Source organism: Octopus bimaculoides, chromosome 21 (genome assembly GCF_046866305.1).
Source record: "Octopus bimaculoides isolate indiv1 chromosome 21, ASM4686630v1, whole genome shotgun sequence".
NCBI lineage: Eukaryota > Metazoa > Mollusca > Cephalopoda > Octopoda > Octopodidae > Octopus > Octopus bimaculoides.
In genome coordinates this window covers 35,015,736-35,039,521 of record NC_142948.1, presented here as the reverse complement: position 1 = coordinate 35,039,521, position 23,786 = coordinate 35,015,736, and the positions used below count along the sequence as shown (strand labels likewise).

The following is a 23,786-nucleotide window of genomic DNA, read 5'->3' as shown; positions in this document are numbered from 1 at the left end:
CCGTCCCAGCGTTTGTTGGTATTGTTATCATACTTGCAACTGTCAATGTTGTTGTCATCACTAAGGGAGTGGTGGTGGTGGTGGTGGTGGTGCTGGTCACGATGGTGAAGGTGGTAGTGGTGGTAATCGTTTTAGTGATGGCAGTGTTACTGGTGGTCGTGTTGGTGGTTTGGTGTTGTTAGTGTTGGTGGTGGTGTTAGTGGTGGTAGTGTTAGTGGTGGTGGTGGTGGTGTTAGTGATGGTGGTGGTGGTGGTATTAATGGCGGTGTTAGCGATGGTGGTGGTGGTGGTAGTGATGGTGGTGGTGGTGTTAGTGATGGTGGTAGTGTTGGGGTGGTGGTGGTGATAATGATGGTAGTGGTGTTAGTGGTGGTGGTAGTAGTCAAGACTATTATTGTGATCCTTGTCATTACCATAATTATGGCACTAACGATCATTGTTGTAGTGGTTGTTGTTGTAGAAGTAATTATGAATGTTGCTATCGTTGAGGCAGTGGTGGTGGTGGTGGTGGGGGCGATAGTAATTGTTGTTGTTACAGAGGTAATTGTTAAAATTACTGTTGCTGTTAATGTTCTAGTTGCAGTGGTGCTGTTGCTGTTGCAGTTGAGGTCATAGTTTTAAAGCAGTTGTGAATATTATTGTTGTTGTTGTTGTCATCATCATCATTATTATTCATCTCGTTGTTGTTATTGTACCTGTCACAGTTGTCGTTATTGTCAATCTGGTTATTTGCTTAAGTGTCGTGTAATTAGTCCAGCCATGACCACCATGTTTGTTCTAGCCAAGTATCTTATATCTTCTACCTGGTTCAGCTATTGAGCTGCAGCCATGCTGGAGCACCTCTGAAGGGTTCTTATTTAGAAACAGAAAAAAAAAAAAAAAAAAAAAAAAGAACCTAGTGATTTTTCTTGTTTTTAAAGTCTGGTACTCATTCGATCGGTTCCCCTGTTGCCAAAATGCTAAGTTGCAGGGATGTAAACAAACCAGCACTGGTTGTCAAGCAGTGGTGGAGGACAAACACAAACACACACACATACATATAACCATACAGCCATGCCTGTTCCCAGACATACAAAACAAAAAAAAAAAAAGAAAGAAAAAAGAAAAGAAAAGCAGCCATGACAGTGTGGTAAGAAGCTTGCTTCCTAACCACATGGTTCCGGGTTCAGTCCCACTGCATGGCACTTGGCCAAGTGTCTTCTACTATAGCCTCGGGCTGACCAAGGCTTTGTGAGTGGATTTGGTAGACAAAAACTGAAAGAAGCCAGTCATATATATGTATATACCTATACATATATATATACATATATATATACTTATACATATATATATACTTATACATATACTTATACCGAGCGAGATCGTTGCCAGTGCCCCTGGACTGGCTTGTGCGGGTGGCACATAAAAGACACCATTTCGAGCGTGGCCGTTTTCGTGCGGGTGACACGTAAAAGCACCCACTACACTCTCTGAGTGGTTGGCGTTAGGAAGGGCATCCAGCTGTAGAAACTCTGCCAAATCAGACTGGAGCCTGGTGTTGCCATCCGGTTTCACCAGTCCTCAGTCAAATCGTCCAACCCATGCTAGCATGGAAAGCGGACGTTAAACGATGATGATGATATACTTATACATATATATATACTTATACATATATATATACTTATACATATATATGTATATATATATATATATATATATATATATATATATATATATATAGTAATGCCCTTATATAAATATAAATATATATATATATATATATATATATATATGTATGCATGTATATACACATATACATATATGTGTGTTTGTGTGTGTCTTTGTGTGTGTGTTTGTCCCCACAACTTAGCAGTTCACCAAAAGAGACTGATAGAATAAGTACTAGGCTTACAAAAAAATAAGTCGTGGGGGTCGATTTCTTTGACTAGAAAAAAAAAAAAAACCCCTTTAAGGTGGTGCTCCAGCATGGCCGCAGTCAAGTGACTGAAACGTGAACGAGAATAAAAGAATACAACTGCTAATGATATTTAATTAGAAAAGTATATAATAGGGTGTTTTGAATAACGAACGGTTGTGGGAGGGGTCCATCGGAGTAAAAGGGGATAATTCAAAGGAAGTTCCTAAGTAAAAGAAAAAAAAAAAAAGGTTGAGAACCACCGTTTTTTTAAGTGTAAAAAAGCTTGTTTTTTTTTTTTCTGTCGCTTTGTTTTTCCCTTACCTTTGTTCAATTTGGGAGAATTCTTCATATTTGTAAACTGGCTCCATCGTACGTAGAAAGTTGATCGGACGAAGAACGGGAAGAAGAGAGAAAGACAGATTCCGAGAGAGAGAGAGAGAGAGAGAGAGAGAGAGAGAGAGAAAGATAAAGACAGATGAATACAAAGGTAGATAGATAGATAGATAGGTAGATAAAGAGAGAGACGGGGGGGGGAGGGATTGAGAGAGTGTCGGAGGAGAAGGAAGAGGAGGATAGAGTGGCACTGTTGCAGTATGGTGTGGTATTTTAACAAGTTCAGCGGTGTAGAGCACCAGTGCTGCACGCAGTAATGCACATTAGAGTGCAGTATAAGTACACTGCAAGTTGTACTAGTGACTGGCTGGTTGGCTGGCTGGCTGGCTGAATAGATGGATGGATGAATGGATGGATGGATGGATGGGAGGGCAGGCAGGATGGTTGGATGGTGTGGCGAAAAGCATGTAGATAGAAGAGAACCACAAGGAAGAAGGAGAGAGAGAGAGAGAGGGTAGAAAGAGGAGAGGTGGGAGTAGATGAATCAATGAAGAAACAGAATTCTGCCACCACCACCACCACCACCACCACCAACAACAACAACAACGACATCAACAACACCACCAACATCAGCACGACCACTATCAGGACATCAACGAGAACAGCAATTGCAGCAGCAGCAGCAGTAAAAAAGCATCGATGACAACTGTTTCTATAGTTGCAATGGCGGGTCGTTGGCTGACTGGTCGACCAGCTGGACAGCCTGTCGGTCGGTTTCCTTGATTACTACATACATACATACATACATACATACATACACACACACACATACTCAGCATCCGGTATATACAGAAGGGACCGAATCCCCCATCTATCAGCACTGACCACCACAGACTACCGTTATCGTGATTTTCACACTCGATGCAGCCACCACCACCGTCACTACCACCATCATCATCATCAGCATCACCACCACCATCATCATCATCATCAGCATCATCATCATTGGTATTGACCAGTGCTATAGAACAATCATTATCACCTGTTACTGAAATGTGTGATATAGAGTCCATGTGTGTGTGTGTGTGTGTGTGTGTGTGTGTGTGTGTGGTGTGTATATCAATTTCTACATGTATGTGCCTATTTATGAATGTGTATATGCATGTGTGTGTAAGTATATATATATAACACATATGCATATATCTACATGTACATATATACATGTACTTACACATAAATATATTTATACATATAAACCATATCTATATATATATATATATATATATATATATATATATATATATACATACATATATACACACATACATATATGTACATACACACATATATATACATACACATGCATATGTATGTATATACACATACACATGCTTGTGTGTGTGTATGTATATATATGTGCACACATGCATATGTACATATGTATGTATTTCTATATGTATATATATACATACACATGTATATACATATATATATATATAATGTATATATGCTGGTAGATAGGTAGGCAAGTAGAGAAAGGGGGAGTGACAACAAGAGGGATAGAGAGAGAGAGAGAGAGAGAGAGAGAGAAAGAGAGAGAGAGAGAGAGCAGGAGAGAGAGGAAAAGTGAAAAACCATAAGAAAGACGGTTAGAGTCCCAGTAAGCTAGTAAACTCCAGAGCATTATATATTTACGGAGACTGAGTAGTCAATTAGAGCCACAATCGATAGATACGTAACAGCAGCAGAAGTAATAGTGGTGGTGGTAGTAGTAGTAGAAGTAGTGGAGGTGGTGGGGTGGCAGTGATGATAGTTGTGGTGGTGGTGGTGGTGGTGGGAGTAGTGGTAGTAGAAGTAGTGGAGGTGGTGGGGTGGCAGTGATGATAGTTGTGGTGGTGGTGGTGGTGGGAGTAGTGGTAGTAGAAGTAGTGGAGGTGGTGGGGTGGCAGTGATGATAGTTGTGGTGGTGGTGGTGGTGGGAGTAGTGGTAGTAGAAGCAGTGGAGGTGGTGGGGTGGCAGTGATGATAGTTGTGGTGGTGGTGGTGGTGGGAGTAGTGGTTGTGATGCTGGTGGTGGTAGTAGTAAGGGTCGTGGTGGTGTTAGTAGTGGTAGTGGGGATGTTTAGTAGTCGTAATAATAGTAGTAGCAGAGGTCGTTGTGGTGTTAGTGGTGGTAGTAGTAGTAGCAGAGGTGGTATTGGTGGTGGTAGTGGTGATGATAGTTGTGGTGGGGGTAGTGGTGGTGATGGTAGCAGCAGCAGTGGTGGTGGTGGTGGTGGTAGTAGTAATAGTTGTGATGGTGGTGGTAGTAGTAGTAGTACCAGAAGCAGTATTGGAATTGTCCGGGGGGTGGGGGGTTACATTTTGTCCCCTTCCTTTTCTTTGTCTGACTATTGTCTTAACTTTTTTGTCTGTTTTTGTTTTGTTTTAATTTTTTTCCCTCTCTTCTCTTCAAACTGCTTCAATAAGTACACCCCCCCCCCCACCGATTACAGCAACAACAACAACAATTATCGTTTCTTTCATTAAAAGCAAGTCCAGAAATTTACAAGGAAGGGGAAAAGTCGACTACATCAACCCCAGTATTCGACTGGTACTTTATTTCAGTACTCTTGAAACGACGACAGGTAAGTTTTAGCATGTTGTCAACTTAATGTGACAGTCCCATAAAAGGGAAGAATACTACTGTTATTTAACTCTAAGAAATTATCCCTAATTTGTGGTGTAGAGCTTTGGCTGCTCTTTCTAGCGGATCAGATGTCCTTTTATGGGCATCCCTAATGTGTATTAAATATATACTTATTTTATATATATACAAGTATGGAAGCATTTGGTGAAGTCGATTTCACGTGAAAAGCGATTACACACACATCTCTGTTTTATATATAGTATAGATAGATATATATATATATATATATATATATATATACGGGCATATGGCATAGTGGTTAAGAAACGCAGGCTACTAACCCCAAAATTCCGAGTTTTATTCCAGGCAGTGACCTGAATAACAATAATAATAATAATAATAATAATAACATTGAAAAATACCTTAGGAATGAGAACCCAGGTTTGAAATTTCCCCCAAGATACCTGACAAAGGCTGGAGGGTATATCAGCCGAAACGTTGTGTTAACAACAAACAAGATGAGGACAAATATCTGTCAAATGTAAATAATATATATATTTTAAATGATTGAATATATATATATATATATATATATATATATATATATATATACACACACACATATATATATATTAAATGATTGATACAGAAGACGGAATGCAGCTAAAAGCTTAATTAGCACAACAATCGTTTTGGCTTCATTCTGCACAGCTCCCTAGTGAGTGTGGGTTGATGTAATGACATGAGATGCAACACACAGTGCAGTAAGCTTCGTCAGGTGATGTAACATGCCTCAAAAGTTACCAGATTTACATTTTCTTTTCGTACCAAGTTATATGTTGGTGGTGAGATGCTAGTAGCTCTGACACATTTTGGTATATATTTATACACTCATCCACATTAGATGGATGGACAGATGGATATGTATGTAACATAGAGATGTGTATATATACTTTTATACATAATCTTATAAACACACAATCCCACACGCATACATATATGTATGTATATACACGTGCACACACATGGGGAACAACTACAAAATGATTTAAGTGTATAAAACATTGAAACATGTGAACTACAAAAGGTTATAGATTTAACATGCATACATACATATATACATATATACATGCATGTATGCACACATACACACAATATTCAAGAACACATGAACATATTTACACACACTTACACACCTACATACACTCAGACACAAACATCACATACACCTTCAAGAACACACATACACAAATACATATATACATACAAACATATATATGTGCATACACATATACATATACTTGCATATATATATATATATATATATATATATATATATACACACACACACACACACACAAGTACATGCATAAATAAATACATACATACAAACATACATACACACATACATGCATGCATGCATACACACTCACACATACACATACACAAACACACACACACATATATAAACATACATACATACACGCTTTATAATTGTGAAAAATAAAATAAAATGAAATACAAAAGTGAAAGAGATGAAAGAGACAAGGGAAGGAAGAAGGTTGAGGGAGACAAGAAAGATGAAAGAAATGAGAGAGAGAGATGAGAAAGAGATGAGGAGGGAGGAGAAAAAAAATAGAGAATTGATAAATGAGGATTAGAGAGATGAGAAAAAAAAAAGGAGGAAAAAATAAGACAGGAAATGAACATAAAATGACTTTTGATTAATGTCTTTTTCATATAAAAATACTTAAAAATGATAGAAAATGTGGTGGTAGGAGGAGGCGTGACTGTGTGGTAAGATGTTTGCACCCTAACCACATGGTTCCGGGTTCAGTCCCACTGTGTGGTATCTTGAGTGAGTGTCTTCTACTATAGCTTTGGGCTGACCAAAGCCTTAAGAGTGGATTTGGTAGACAGAAACTAAAAAAAAGCTCATTATGTGTGTGTGTGTGTGTGTGTGTGTGTGTGTGTGTATGTGTGTATATACATAGTGCTGCCTGACTAGCTCTCGTGCAGGTGGCACGTAAAAGGCACCATTCGAGCATGGTCGATGCCAATGCCGCCTGATTGGCTCCCGTGCTGGTGGCACATAAAAAGCACCCAGTACAGTCTTTGAAGTGGCTGGTAAATGGGTACAAGTATATATATATATATATATATATATATATATAGCAAATTAAGTACCACAAACAAATCTAGGTCATTTTTTCCTTTGTTTATGAGATTTAAGTACCAAAAAATTATATATAGATGTAGATATACATATGAAAATATAAATATATATACATACACACGTGTGTAGGCATATATATATATATGCATATATATATATATATGTACACACACACACACACACATATATATACACACATGTATATATACACACACAAACATGCATACATATACGCATTTATATGTGTGTGTGTATATATATTCATGTGTGTTTTGGAAAGAAATATAAAGAGAAAAATACATCATTAACTTTAATTAGAATCATAGAATTCTGTGCAGATCGTTGAGCAGTAATTTCACAGTGATACAGAATCAACAACAAACAACAGAGGGGGGTGGGGTGGTGGCATGACGAAGTGAGAGAGATCAATAGAACAGTGATTATAGAATCAGTTTAGCCTTGTTTGACGACTATAGAAGATGGTGGCAAAGAAAAAAAATTACTGAGCTGTCTAATATTTACATCTACATCTGCATCTGTGTGAGGACATTTATTGCCAGAGATCCTGAAGAAATTCCCGGACAATTATAGAAGAAATTCCACGAATGGAAGCTAAAGCTGCAGTTGAAAGGCCTAAAGGTAAACTTAGCAAAGATGAAAGCTTTATTAAATAGGAAAGATGGGATCCTGGTACCTTCAGGGAAAAGGTCCTGCTTGATATGCTGAAAAGAAGTGTGCGTGTGTTTGTCCCCCACAGGATTGTTTGACAACTATTGTTGATGTGTTTCTGTCTCCGTAACTTAGTGGTTCAGCAAAAGACACTGATAGAATAAGTACTAGGCTTGCAAAGGATAAGTCCCGGGGTTGATTTGTTCGACTACAGGTGGTGCTCCAGCATGGCCACAGGCAAATGACCAAAGCATGTAAAAGAATAAAAGAATATATATATATATATATATATATATATATATATATATACATACACAAATATGTAAACATATATATATATAGATATATATGTGTATGTATATATATATACATATACATATATAAATATGTATGTATGCATATGTATGTATATATATGGTAAAACTTGACACTTGAAGCATATCAAATGACATGATGGAAAGGGTGAACTTGGAATTCTCTCTGAAGGTGTATTTACATATATATATGTGTGTGTATATATATATATATATATATATATATATATATATATATATGTGTGTGTACATTTACATATACATATACATTGTACATGTGCATGTGTGAGGGGGGGTGCGTATACAAACACCCACACACAAAGTTTGAAGCTAGTTTCTTAATCAAATCTCGCAGCTGCCACACAAATAAGAGAAATGAATCAATAGATTTGGTTCAGATAATAAACACTGGTTTCATGGCACCAGCACCACCACCGGCACCACCACTGGCACCACCACTGGCACCACCACCACCACCGGCACCACCACCACCACCGGCACTGCCATCGTGATCACCAGCATCAGAACCACCACCACAGGATCCACCACCACCCATCAGAGCATGTGCAACAAGCAGTTTTGTTTATGGATCTTTTGTGGCAACTAACGAACAATAATCGCAGTTTTTGCTGCATATGATGATGATGATGATGTTGATGATGACGAAGACGATAATAGTGAAGATGAAGATGGTAATGATGATGATGATGATGATGTTGATGATGACGAAGACGATAATAGTGAAGATGAAGATGGTAATGATGATGATGATGATGATGATGACAATAAGGATGATTGTGATGAGGATGACAATAATGATGATGACAGTGATGATGATGATGATGATGATGGTGGTTGTATTGATTTATTTTTATCAAGGCACAAAGCTAAGCTTTTTGCAAACGAAATAATGATCCCAACGACAAGGCATTGGTTGTCCCAAACCTCTACAAGAGTGGAATCACTTGCGAAGGGTGTCAGGCGGTGGGGATAGAACTCAGAACCACACGGTTATGAACTGTGCTCCATATACACAACACAGCCATACCTGTGCATGTTTGTTTGTTAGTATGTATGTATGTATATGCGTGTGTATGTTGGTGTATGTGTGCAATGGTGTGTGATGGTGTCTGTGTTGGTGTGTGAGTATTGGTGGGTGTGTGCGTGCATGTGTTGGTGTGTGTGTGCATATTTGACCATGACTTTTAGATTTCAATCCCTAATCAAGGTTTGAAAGATATGGCATACACTGTTTTCTGCGCATTTTGGAAATTATTTTTAGCAAAAAAACAAAACAAAAAAACTGTGACTTATCTACAAATAACATACAGCATGTTTTTCTAAGGTGGGAAAATGAAAGATAAAACTGTCGATGGGACAGCTTCACATGAAAGTAAGAAGACTGTTGATAATGTTGGAAAAAAACATGTCTTTGTGACTGTATGTGAGAGAGAGAGAGAGTGTGTGTGTGTGTGTGTGTCAATGTCTCCATATTTTGATATAACCTGATAGTTGTAAATGAATGTCCCTGTCATACAAGCAGTGCCATTTGTTTCCAATATTCCCTAAAAATGTGTCTGGCCATGGGTAAAAAAATTAGTTTAGAAAAAAAAATTTAAAAAAAAACAGGTGAAAGCAAAGGTTGGTGATAGGAAAGGCATCCAGATTGTAGAAAACCAACATCGATAAATTCGAATTCCATCCGACCAATTCATTGCAAGCATGGAAAAGTGAACATTAAACCTATGATGATGATGATGATGATGATGATGATGATGATGACAGTAACCAGGATGGTTATGACGATTACACAAATTCTAGATCATAAAAGAGGGCTATCAAGGCACTTTATACATTCCATGTTGTTAGCTTTCTCTCTCTCTATCTCTCCTTTTTTTCCTGCCTTCGATAATTAAACGAGTTCATTTTCACTTCATATCTTTGCTCACCTAAATAATTCATTACCATGTTGATGAGCCGGCCAGAAAACTCGCATGGAGTTAGTTGCCTGACCTTCTCAATGAGATAAAGGAAACATGTCCACAGCTGACTGAATTCTGTCTGCATTGCTCAGAGTTACCTGTCAGTCGAGTTATCATCTTTCTTAGTCTGCAGCAGCCAAGTTCCTTCTCTCTTGGTGATTATACATACATACATATATACGTACATATCTATCTACCTGTCTAGCTATACATAAACACACACACATACATACACATGCAGCCACCGGAAAATACACAAAGCATACACATTAGTATATGTATTTAACGATATTTATCATTGGGCAGCAAGCTGTCAGAACCGTTAGCACGCTGGGCAAAATGCTTAGTGGTATTTCGTCTGTCTTTATGTTTTGAGTTCAAATTCTGCCGAGGTCGACTTTGCCTTTCATCCTTTTGGGGTCAGGGTAAAAAAGAATTAAGAGGAGGTGAAAAGATGAAAGGAAAACCATTCGTTCACACCTGTTGGGGACATAGTGACAAGATCAAATACGAGACGTATTTTTCTTGTATTGGTTTCACTCATTAGACTGTGCCCATGCTGGGGCACAACCTTTAAGAATTATTTTGGTCGAATGAATCGACCCCAGCTCAGTACTTATTATTTGTTTTTTTTTTTTTAAAATTTTCTATTAAGCCTGGTACTTATTCTATCGATCTCTTTTGCCGAACCACTAAGTTATTGGGGACGTAAACACACCAACACCAGTTGTCAAGCTGTAGTGGTGGTGGGGGAGGACAAACACAGCCACAAAGACACACCCACACCCACTCACATACACATGTATATATGACAGGCTTCTTTCAGTTTCCGTCTACCAAATCCACTCACAAGGCTTTGGTCAGCCTGTGGCTATAGGAGAAGACGCCGGCCCAAGGTTCCATGCAGTGGGACTGAACCCAAGTCTGTTCAGAAAAGGAGGAGGGGGAAGCAGTGACCATGGTGGTCGTGTTGGTGGTGGTGGTAGTCATGCTACTGCAGCTGATGATGGTGGTGATGGTGCTGTCAGTGATGACAACGATGATGATGATGATGATGATGATGGTGATGACGATGATGGTGGTGGAGTTGGTGGTTGTGGTGGTGACAGCAGCAGTGGTGATGCTACTGCTGATGATGATGATGGTGATGATGATAATGATGGTGATGATGATGACGACGATGATTAATAATTCAGTCTGTATTTTCTTGTCAAGACAGGAAAAGTTCTTGAAGCCATGGTTCATTGAAGAGTCCGTATTCCCTCCAACATTAAAAGATATATATAAAAAAAAAAAAACTTTCAAACAGTACAAAAAAAAAAGAGAAAAAAACACGTTACTTGACTAAAACTTAAATAGAAGTAGATTTTAATAATTAAACGAAGATCGTTACAACATTACGTAACCGAATCAATGGTTTCTTTCAACTCGCAACAACCTTCAATTCTTCAACCCATTTTGTTAATGGACTGTAATTTAGGCAACAGCCCTTAAAAATTACATTATTACAATTATTATTATTATTATTATTAAGGCAGTGAGCTGGCAGAATCATTAGCATGCCAGGTGAAATGCTTTTCATCCATCCTTATATTCTGAGTTCAAATTCTGCCAAGGTCGACTTTGCCTTTCATCCTTTCGGGGGTTGATAAATCAAGTACCAGTTGTGCACTGGGTCGATCTAATTGACTATCCTCCTCTCCCTAAATTTTGGGCCTTGTGCCAATAGTAGAAAAGATTATTATTATTATTATTATTATTATTATTATTATTATTATTAAGGGGGCAACTTAACAGATTCATTAGCACATGGCTGTGTGGTAAGTAGCTTGCTTACCAGCCACATGGTTCCGGGTTCATTCCCACTGCGTGGCACCAAGTGTCTTCTACTATAGCCTCGGGCCGACCAAAGCCTTGTGAGTGGATTTGGTAGACAGAAACTGAAAGAAGCCCGTTGTATATATGTATATATATATGTATGTGTGTGTATATGTTTGTGTGTCTATGTTTGACCCCACCCAACATCGCTTGACAACCGATGCTGGTGTGTTTACGTCCCCGTAACTTAGCGGTTCGGCAAAAGAGACCGATAGATAGAATAAGTACTAGGCATCCAAAGAATAAGTCCTGGGGTCGATTTGCTCGACTAAAGGCAGTGCTCCAGCATGGCTGCAGTCAAATGACTGAAACAAGTAAAAGAGTATTATTATTATTATTATTATTATTATTATGTACTGCTCATGTCCCATTCACTGCTTGTGGCAGAGCACTACTGCATGCTGTCACCTGAACTGCCACTGTGTCAACATGGTTAGTAAAAGTCTTGCATCGATTGTTGTGTTCTGATTGATTCATTCCATATAATCAGTTAATATTGACCCTGCACAGTGTATACATGTATATTTACCTGTACTGTCTTGTGTTATCGGGTCTGTTTGCTCAGTTGAGTCAGCTAATATATCGTGTGTGAGTGTGTGTGCATGTGTCTGGGTCTATGTACACGTGTGCATGTCTCTCCTCTCTCTATCTCTGTCCTATCTATCTATATCTATCTATCTATCTATCTATCATCATCATTGTTTAATGTCCACTTTCCATGCTGGCATGGGTTGGATGGTTTGACTGAGGACTGGTGAGCCAGAGGCTGCACCAAGCTCAATCTGATCTGGCAAAGTTTCTACAACTGGATGCCCTTCCTAACGCCAACCACTCTGGAAATTTACAGAAAAACGAAAGATGAAGACACGGGTGTATAGACAAGAAGCAGGTGTATTAGTTTGATGCTTGGGAAGGTGAGGAAGTCTTTTATGTTTTGAGCCTATGCTCTTAAACAGAGGAATGTGAGGAAATAAACAGAGAGAGAATAAAAAAAACATACACACACACACAAACATGCAAACACACACACATATACACGCAAGCACGTATGGACACAAACACACACATACACAAACATGCACACACATACATACATGCACATAAAGCATGCATGCACACACACACACATACAAGCATGCACGCACATACACACATACAAACACAAACATGCACACACACAGAGATATATATATGATTGGCTTCTTTCAGTTTCCATCTGCTAGTTCCACTCACAAGGCTTTGGTCTGCCCTGGGCTACAGTAAAAGACACTTGCTCAAGGTGCCACACAGGTGAGACTGAACCTGAAGCCATGTGGTTTGAAAGAAAACTTCTTATCTCACAGCATTGCTCGACAATCGGTCTGTATTCTGAAAGCGGAGCGAGAACTAAACGAAGACAGTAACGACTTGGTGTCTTTTAAGAGAATGTATTTCTTATGAGGAGAGAGAGAAAGAGGGAGAGATGAAGAGGAAGGACGAAAGAGAGAGAGACGGGATAAGAGGGAGAGGGCAGAAGAGAGACAAAGAGAGAGAGGAAAAATAGAAATGAGAGAAAGGGTGAATGGGAGATAGAAAATAGAGACAGAGTAAGAGGTAGAGGGCAAGAAAGAGAGTGAAAAAACAAGAGAGAGAGTGAAAGGGTAAGAGAAAGGGTGAGAGGTAGAGGGCAAGAGAGAGAGAGAGAGAGGACAAGGGAGGGAGAGAGAAAAGAGCAAGAGACAAAGAGAGAGAGACTGACAGAAAGGGTAAGAGAAAGGGAGAAAAGAGAGAAAGGGTGAGAGAGAAAGAGGGCAAGAGAGAGAGAAAGAGGGAGAAAAAGAACAAGAGAGAGGGTGAGAGCTAGAGAGAGAGAGAGAGAGCAAGAGATAGAGAGAGAGACAAAGAGAAAGGGTAGGAGAGAGATAAAGTGTGAGAGAGAAGGTAAGAGAGAGAGAGAACATGAGAGAAAGAGACAAGAGAGAGAAAACAAGAAAGACAAAAAGTAATTTCTTGAAACGACTGCATTGCCCCCCCCCCCCTCCCCTCCACCGCCCCCCCCTACATCTGATTCCATCATTGCTCTCAGTATCATCACAGCTATATTTATTTTAGCAGCCAGTACCCAACCCCCTGCAACCCCCCCGTAACCCACCCCACTTGGCCTCCTCCGACCAAGAAACAAAGGAAGCAACAGTCTGACCCTAGCATGAGGCTTGAACTCAGGATGTCATGGTAACAAGACTAAATACAGTTTCGCAGACATCCGCAGACATCCGTTCCGTCCTACCACTCTCCCCACCCCCACCACACCTTTCCCCCACTCCGTCATTTCAAGTAAATCGCCACTAACACGTCTTGTAATAAAAATACTGGTTTCGTAATAGCAATAACAACAACAACAACAACAACAACAATAATAATGACCATAATAATAATAATAGCAATAATAATGATAATAATAATAATAATAATAATAACGATAATAATAATAATAATAATAATAATAATAATAATAATAATGATGATCATAATAATAATAATAATAATAACAATAATAATAATAATGATAATAATAGTAATAATAATAATAATATTAATAATACTATGGCAAGAGAACTAATCGAATTCTTCAGAGACGTACAAAAACGGAACTTTTAGTTTAAATAGATTTAGCAGCAAACTTCCAGCTTCCGTGTCCGTTCTTGGTCAGGTTAGCATATTGGTAGTGATAGAAGAGAAGAGAGCGGGGAAAAGAAAAAAAAAGGAAAAAAAAAAGGAATATAAAAAGAATTAAGAAAAGAAAGAAAGAGAGACAGAGGGGGAAAAAAAGGAAATAATTTTCCAATTTTAATAAGAAAGAAAGAAAGGAGAAAGAAAGAGACAAAGAAGAAGAAAAAGAATCTCAATTGATGTTGATTGAAGAAGAAGAAGAAGAAAAAAATTGTCTGGCATTAGTGGAAAGTCTGAGAGATAGATAGAGAGAGAGAGAGAGAGAGGGGGAGAGAGAGAGAGAGGGGGAGAGAGAAAGAGAGGGATAGATAGAGGGAGGGAGAACAGTCTTGGAATTTCACTGTCAAGAAATCTTTTATTTTTAATGAAACTGTTTCATGTATTTTGATGAAAGTTTAATATAGATAGCTTCTTGTTGTTGCTGTTGTTGTTGTTGGTTTAGCCCCGAGTCAAAATCATTTGCATAGACCTACGATGATAAAAAAAAAAAAAAAAGATACGCATTCCAGATGTGATTATCCTGATTTTTGCATATCCAAAAGTGTTCCTACATTTGTTTTAACACCATCCATCCATCCATCCATTCACCCATCTTCTGGCCCCACTACTACCACCACCACCACCAGCTATTTCTGGGAGGGTTGTAGGGGTTATAGTCCTCCGGCCCCTCTTCCACAGACTCCAATCAGAAGCAACTGTCATTGTACATTCTGGTCGGATTTCCAAGCATGACCAACTGAAACAATGGATGTTATCCAACCAACCCCGTATTTAGCCTGACCTAGGGTTTCCTGCCAGATTGAGCTGGGTGGGGTGCTAGATTCCCTTGTTTGAAAATATAAGGACACAGATCGTGTCGTATAGCCAGCTGGAGACGATGTGTCCTGGGGCTAAATTACAGCAACATTCGTCCTAAACCAGGACTGCCATGTTATGTTGGCAAACAATCTGAACTTTTATTATATTCATTATATATATATTGTTTCTGGTGTGGAGGCGCAATGGCCTAGTGGTTAGGGCAGCGGACTCGCAGTCATAGGATCGTGGTTTCGATTCCTAGACCGGGCGAAAACACCTAAAGCTCCACAAGCTCCGGCAGGGGATGGTGGCGAACCCTGCTGTACTCTTTCACCACAACTTTCTCTCACTCTTACTTCCTGTTTCTGTTGTGCCTGTAATTCAAAGGGTCAGCCTTGTCACACTCTGTCGCACGCTGAATATCTCCGAGAACTACGTTAAGGGTACACGTGTCTGTGGAGTGCTCAGCCACTTGCACGTTAATTTCACGAGCAGGCTGTTCCGTTGATCAGATCAACTGGAACCCTCGACGTCGTAAGCGACGGAGTGCCAACAACAACAACAACAATATTGTTTCTGGTATAAATTAATATTACTAAGAAATATTACCGGTCCCTGGCACATTGGGGAGCAAAAATGCTGCCGGTGCCCCACATCAGATACTTTGAGTACTACTGGTCTAGATGACTTGTTGTCACAAATATCTGAAGTAAATATCGGGTTCTATAAGTGAAGGTGTGTGACTGTCAGATGAGGTAAGTTAGAGTGCTGTGGTCGCATCCCAGTGAAGCTTGTGTTCACTTCACTTCGGCGTCATGATTCGACAATGGTGAGGAATAGTATGAAGAAGTCATGTTGTCTGGGGAGCGGGGAAAAAAAAAGATGGGGAAAAGGAAAGAAGAGGAACAGAAGAGACAGGAGGGAGGGAAAGGGGGGGGGCGATAAAGAAAAAGAGCGGTGGAAAGGGAGAAAAAGAGAGGTGGAAAGGGAGAAAAAGAGAGGTGGAAAGGGAGAAACAGAAAGAGGGAGAGAGAAAGAGGAGGAAAGGAATAGAGGGAGAGAAAAAGAGAGGGAAAGAAGAGGAGGAAAAGAGAAGAGAAAGAGGAGAAAAGAGAGAAAATGGAGACAGAAACAGAGAGGGAGAGAAAGAGGGGAGAGAGAGAGAGAGATGGAGAGATGCAGAAAGGAAGAAAGAGCATTGAAGAATGGAAATGAAAAAGAGGCAAGGAGAAGAAGAGAGAAGAGCAAAGAGGATTGAAGAAAAAGAAAGTAAGAAACAAAGGGAGGAGAGAGAAAAGGAAGGAAAGAAGCAAGGAAGAATGAGAAAGGAAGGAGGGGGGGTGAAGAGATGGCGAAGGGACGATGGGGGTTGGAGACAATGGCAATAGAAGTTTGAGGATGACGGAGACAGGGACGATGACGTTTAGGGTCACGATGACGGTGGTTGTGGTGGTGGTGGTGGTGGTGTGTAAAATTGATGGAAAAGTTAATGAAGCCAATGATTGTATTATAAATGGTGGTGGTGGTTGTCATGGTAATAGTAACTTTCATTGAAGATAATTGTGATGATGACAATGGTGATGAAGGTAATGATGATGAAGGTGGTGGTGGTGGTGGTGGAGATGATGCTGATGATGATGATGATGATTGTAAAAACTGTGTGGATGGGGAAGAGAAAAGAAAGAGAAAAAATAATTAATACCCTATAGGCATTAACGAGTGTGTTAATAGCTAGTTTATATACATACATATATATATATATCTTTATACACATACACACACACATATATATAAATACATACATATACATATATATATACATATATCATATATATATGTATATATATATATATCATATATATATATATATATATATATATATATATATATACACACACATACATATATATATGTACATACATATATATACATATATACATATATTTACACAAATATATATATATATACATACAAATATACATACATACATATACATACATATATATATACAGACACACACATATATATATATATATATATATATATATATATATATACACACACACACACACATATATATTTACATAAGCATACACATACATGTACACATGTATACATTGATGGATAGAGGGATATGTATGTAAGCATTTATGGCAGTTAGGACGAGAATGGTCAGATATTATAGTCCTGACTACAATACAAGACGAATGAAACAGAAGGGGAGGTCATTAAGAGACAGTATTATTATGACTAATTAATTAATAATAGATTCGGGTCAAAAGAAATACACACACACACACATCCAGGTACACACAAAATGGAAAGACGACACACAAGCACATAGACATATACACACATGCATACACAGTCTCACACAAACACACACAGGTATATGCATAATCAGACATATATACATACACATAGACATACTCACACACACATACACAATTAATATACAAACATATACAGTCACACACACACACACTCAGAAATATATACATACATACAGACACACACACATTTATATACATACACACACTCAAAGACATGCACACACATATACATACACAGAGACATGTACATATATACCTAGACACATACACACACAAATATACCTACAGAGGTGCACACACACACACATATACAAAGAAATACAGACACAGAAATATACATATACCACCAAACACACACACACACACGGCCACACACACACACACATACACACACACACACAGATATAAAGGTAAATGGACGACCATTTACTTTGACAAGTATTTCAATTATTCTATCAACTAAATTACCTGGTCAATGCATTACAGTGGCCGAGTATACCACAGACACATATATTCTTTTCTGTAATCATACCACCACCACCACCACCACCACCACCATCATTACCATAATCATCATCATCATCATTTCACATCCGCTTCCCATGCTGGCAAGGGTTGGTCAGACAGGTTGCCATGGTTTCACTCACTTCCTGTTATAGGTGGGGTCCCGCTGCTCTCATGGAATGGTGTCTGTCTATACCTTTCGCTTCTTACTTGTTTCAGTCATTGGACTGCGGCCATGCTGGGGCAGCATCTTGAAGGGTTTTAAGTTGAACAAGTTGACCCCAGGGCTTTTCTTTTCTTTTCTTTATAGTTTGAAAGTCTGATATTTATTCCATCAGTCTCTTTCGCTGAACTGCTAGGTTAAGAGGATGTAATGTAAACAAACCAACACGGGTAGTCACGCAATGAGAGGCAGACACAAAGATGTGTGTGTGCGTATGGGTGTGTGTGTGCATGTGTATGCTTGTGTATATGCTGGTGTGTATGAGAGAGAGAGAGGGAGAGAAAGAGAGAAATTATGATAAGCAACTTTATATGTGGAAAATGGAAATTAAGTGATGATGATGATTATGACGACGATGATGATGATATATAGACACAGTATACAATCAACACAGATGGTAATATAAGTCAATAATACACACACACACTTATATAAAGAGGAAGTGACGGAAACTGACAGACAGACACACACACACATGCATAAACTGCAAGAGATAGAGTGGCTGATACACACACACACACTTATGTTCAGAGAAAATGAGAGAGAGAGAGAGAGGGGCAGACAAAATAACAGGCAGAGAGAAAGGTTGTGACACACACACACACACACACACACAAACACACACACACACACACACAAACACATGCATAAAGTGAGATAGAGTTGCTGATAGACACACACACTCACATAGACACTTATGTTGAGAGAGAGAGAGAGAGAGAGAGAGAGAGAGAGAGAGAGAGAGAGAGAGAGAGAGAGTGAGTGAGAGAGATAGAGAGAGGAAGAGAGAGAGAGGGAGAGAGAGCGAGAGGAAGAGAGAGAGAGAGAGAGGAAGAGAGAGAGAGACAGACAAAATGACAGACAGAGAAAGGTTGCAAATGACACACACACACACACACACAAAGAAAGAGAAAGATATGCAGAGAGATGCATGCACACACACACACACACACACACACACGTATACAGACAGACAATATAATCAATAGAGACGAATTAAAACTAATTAATCAATTAAGTAAACAAAAGAGAACGTTGCTAATATAACATCTTATGTTTGAATTTCATTGGATCGTTCAATATGCTTCACAGTAATCTACCTTATCTTTGACAGAAAACCATCAAAAGATACCCTGAAAGTAACGTGCCACTTAATTACACTTCATTAACATAACATTTGATAATGAATAGTTATTGTGATAGGCAGTCAGTAAAATTACTCAATTATTTTCGTTATCATTATGAAAAAAAAGTCGTTATTATCATTATTATAGTTATCAGAGTCGTTGCTGCTGCTGTTGTTAGTAGACACATTAAGGCGGCAAGTTGGCAGAATCGTTAGCAGACTGGGCGAAATGCTAAGCAGCATTTCGCTCGTTGCTACGTTCTGAGTTCAAATTCCACTCAGGTCAACTTCGCCTTTCATCCTTTCAGGCATGATAAATTAAGTACCAGTGAAAAACTGGAGTCGATGTACTCAACTTGTGCCCTCTCCCAAAATTTCAGGCCTTGTGCCTATAATAGAAAGGATTATTATTATTATTATTATTATTATTGAGTGAGTGAGAGAGTAGTGCCTGCCATCAAAGTGACACTAGGATACAAATATATGAAGCCCAGTATACCCATCATGACTACCCGTCTGATAAGGGTACACCAGGCACATGCATCACAACCATATGTGTGCAACATGGTGATCTCATATCAAGATAAAGCGCATAACCTTTCTTCAGGTCAAGTAGCCCATCCCAATCTAAAGGTCCTTGAATAAGGGTTGTTTAAGGATGTTGAGCAAAACACCCATGTTTCCAGAGGTGAATTATTCAAACCCCAAAGAATTTCTCTCAACACATGGCTATGATGCTCCCCAACTACTTCTGCTCATGATCAGAGATGCACATATCGTCCACCACCAAGGGACATGCTCAACTGGTTAAGGTCAAACAACTGACAAGCAAATCTGTGGTATTGAGCAGAATATTTGCTGTAGCCCATCTTTTATACTATTATTATTATTATTACTATTATCATCATTATCATTATCATTAAGGCGGTGAGCTGGAATAATTGTTAGCACGCCGGGTGAAATGCACATTTATGTAACCGTTTCCTACCATTTAAAAGTAAAGTAAAGATGAGGTGTCAAAAGCCCAATCATGCAAATTAGGCTATCCACTAATGTGCTAGCTTAATTGCTGACTGCTTTATGTAACAAACGGTCTATGCCACTGACTGGAGAATAAAGCCAAGTGTGTTGCTTCTGAGGTGTAGTCAATATATATATATATATATATATATATATATATATATATATGAAATTAACAGGATGAGATAAAAAATCCAAGGCTATGAAAGATTTCAGAACATTTATAAAGAGAAGGTCTTACAGCTGTTTCCGCGATATTTTATATATCCTTTCATCAGAGATGGTGTGAGAAAATGGTTGAGCAGTAGTTATTATAGAGAAGATATGAAATACAGAGTGAAGTGGCGGAAGGACGCACATCATCATCATCATCATCATCATCATTTAACAACTGTTTTTCATGCTGGCATGAGTTGGATAGTTTGACAGGAGTTGGTAAGTCAGAGGACAATACCTAACTCCATTGATTACTTTGGCATAATTTTTACAACTGGATACCCTTCCTAACACCACCCATATTACAGTGTTGACTAGGTGCTTTTTGTGTGGCACCAGCACCAGTGAGGCCTGCATATGCATCTATATGTGTGTGTGTCTGTGTATATATATATATATATATGTATGTGTGTGTGTGTCTGTTTTGGCACAGTTTTTATGGTTGGATGCCCTTCCTAACACCAACCACTCTGTAGACTGGACTGAGTGCTTTTTACATGGCACAAGCAGAGGCAAGGTCAGTTTTGGCATGGTTTTTACAGCTGGATGCCCTTCCAAATGCCAACCACTTCTCAATGTGGACTGGATGCTTTTTATGTGGCATATGTATATATATATATATATATATACCTCATGATGTAAGAATTGTAAGATACATACAACTATACATGGTTCAAACATTATCTGATGTAGAACTCAATACCTGGAATAGAATGAAAATATACGAATCAACAAAATTATCAGCATCATCATCTTAACATCTGCTTTTCAATGCTTACATGGGTCAGATGAGTTGACATCAAGGTAGAGCTACGTAGGTACATCAAGGTAGAGCTGCATTTCGTGACGTGACACCTCACTCGTTTTCAGGTAAAAGTAACGATTTACAAGTATGTTGCGCAACAAAGAGTCTGGACATGTTTTCATAGAGAACTGCAAACAAACGAATGCTGATGGATTTGTTCTTCTTTTTTTTATTGTTACAACGTACAACACGTCAAAACATGCCAAACAGTTTGGACACATTTTCAAGGAGGAATGTAAACAAATGGGGCTGTTTGTATGAAAATTAAGTATTGTTTGCATTCAGTGGGCACGCATGTCAAAACAAGGGAAAATACAAACACACACACACACACACACAATCATCATCATCATGACATCCACTTTTCTATGTTTGCATTGATCAGATGGAGTATATATCTACGGCTGGATGCTCTAACTGCCACCAACCTTCAGCTGTTTCGAGGTAAGGCGGTATTTTCCCCCTAGCCAGACATGTTCTTACAGAATGCTGGAAATGGCTTGTATGATGGTGACACTCATTTGCAACTGTCCATGCAACGACAAAACAAGGACACACACACACGCACACACACACACACACACACGCACACACACACACGCACACACACACACACACTCGCCGCTGCCATCACCACCACCACCACCACTATCATCGTTTTAATGTTTACTTTTCTATGCCGACATGGGTCTGTTGGGAGTTTATTAAGACAGACTTTTTTTACAGCTAGATGCCTTCCCAGTCACCAACCCTCACCTGTTTCCATACAAAGGTAACATCTCCCCAATGGCCACACACACATATATACATATATGTGTGTGTGTATATATATATATATATATATAGATAGATAGATATATGCACATATGTGCATACATACATGTATACATAGAAACATACATATACATATGCACACACACACGTATCATCTAAAATATCCAACAAGCAGAAAGAGATAACCTCAGGCAATCTGCTGTACATATTGGATTATCCCTAGAAATTCTACTGTGTAATTTCAACAGTCCTTCTTAACAAGGAAATATTATCATCTCTGCATTTCTTACAAAGATGATGCTGGTGTAGTAGTGGTGGTGGTGATGATGATGATGATGATGATGGTGACGATGATGATGATGATGATGATAACAATGTTGATGATGATGATGACAACAGTGCTGAAGCAGAACAGTTTCAGCAGGTCTAAGCTATAGACAGAAGAAATGTAGCGTGAGACAACTTCATGTTTTTCCACTCTCACCAGACCTCGTTCTATCCCCCCCTCTCTCCCTTTCTCTCTGCCCCACCCTCTCTCTCTCTCCCTGTCTATCTATGTATCTATCTATCTACTTCACTTGTGCACTTCTGTTAACGTACAGTAATGAGGCCGATAAAAGAGAAGTAACATGTAATGTCAAGTAGTGTTGTGTGTGTGTTTGTGTGTGTGTGTGTGTGTGTGTATGCGCGTGTATACACATGCATGTGTGTGTGTTTGTATGTGTACGTGTATTTGCGTGTGCGCCCATATGTGTGTGTGGGTTTGCATGTGTGCATATGTTTACATGTGAGCACGTGTCTTTGTGTGCATGTGTATTTTGCAAGTGTGTCTACATATGTGCATGTCTGCACACGTGACTCTATACGTGCATTTACGTGTGTTTACATGTGTGTGTGTGTGTATGCATTTGAATGTGCGTGCATGTGTGTGTTTGCATGTTTTCTCCTGTCAGTGTGCATGTATTTACAAGTGAGTCTGTACATGCGGGTACATGTGTATGTATCTTTGCATGTGTGCGTGTCCGAGTGTATTTGTATATTTACATGTCCCTGCATGTATATCTAAATGCATGCATGTATAATCATGCACGTTTATGTGGTTGCATGTATATGATTGTCTATCTGTGTATGCGTGTGTACGTATGTGTGTGTAACACACACAAGTGTGCATGTGCGTGAGTGTTTACATGCGTCTGCTGCGAAACAATTACACAGGACTTTGTTGAGGCCCCGCGATCGGAACGAATTCACTGAGTGTAAAGATGTCTGGTTGAGCTTCCGTGATTAGATAAACTCGACGAATGCATTTTTCTAGTCATTAAGCTGTGGTCAAGCTGGAGCACTTGTTCAGGAGATGTAAACAAAGTTCAAGAGAGACAATTTTTATAACAAGTGAATTT

The 23,786-nt window shown here is 39.0% G+C and overlaps 1 protein-coding gene across 8 annotated transcripts in view; it reads right to left on the bottom strand.

Annotated features, from left to right (window-relative positions):
• Window positions 1-23,786, bottom strand: part of LOC106884098 (tubby-related protein 3) — a 103,550-nt gene that overhangs the window by 44,906 nt on the left and 34,858 nt on the right. The window contains exon 1 of one of the 8 annotated variants that reach the window (XM_089339076.1): window positions 21,587-21,611. The exons of 6 other annotated variants lie outside the window; for them this stretch is intronic. Coding sequence is in view for 1 of the 2 variants with exons in the window: in XM_089339071.1 (XP_089195197.1) it covers window positions 2,219-2,265 (47 nt within the window). In the remaining variant the exon portion in view is untranslated. Of the gene's footprint in view, window positions 1-2,218; window positions 2,901-21,586; window positions 21,612-23,786 lie in introns of those variants that run through there. One more of the 8 variants, XM_089339071.1, reaches the window with a different exon arrangement.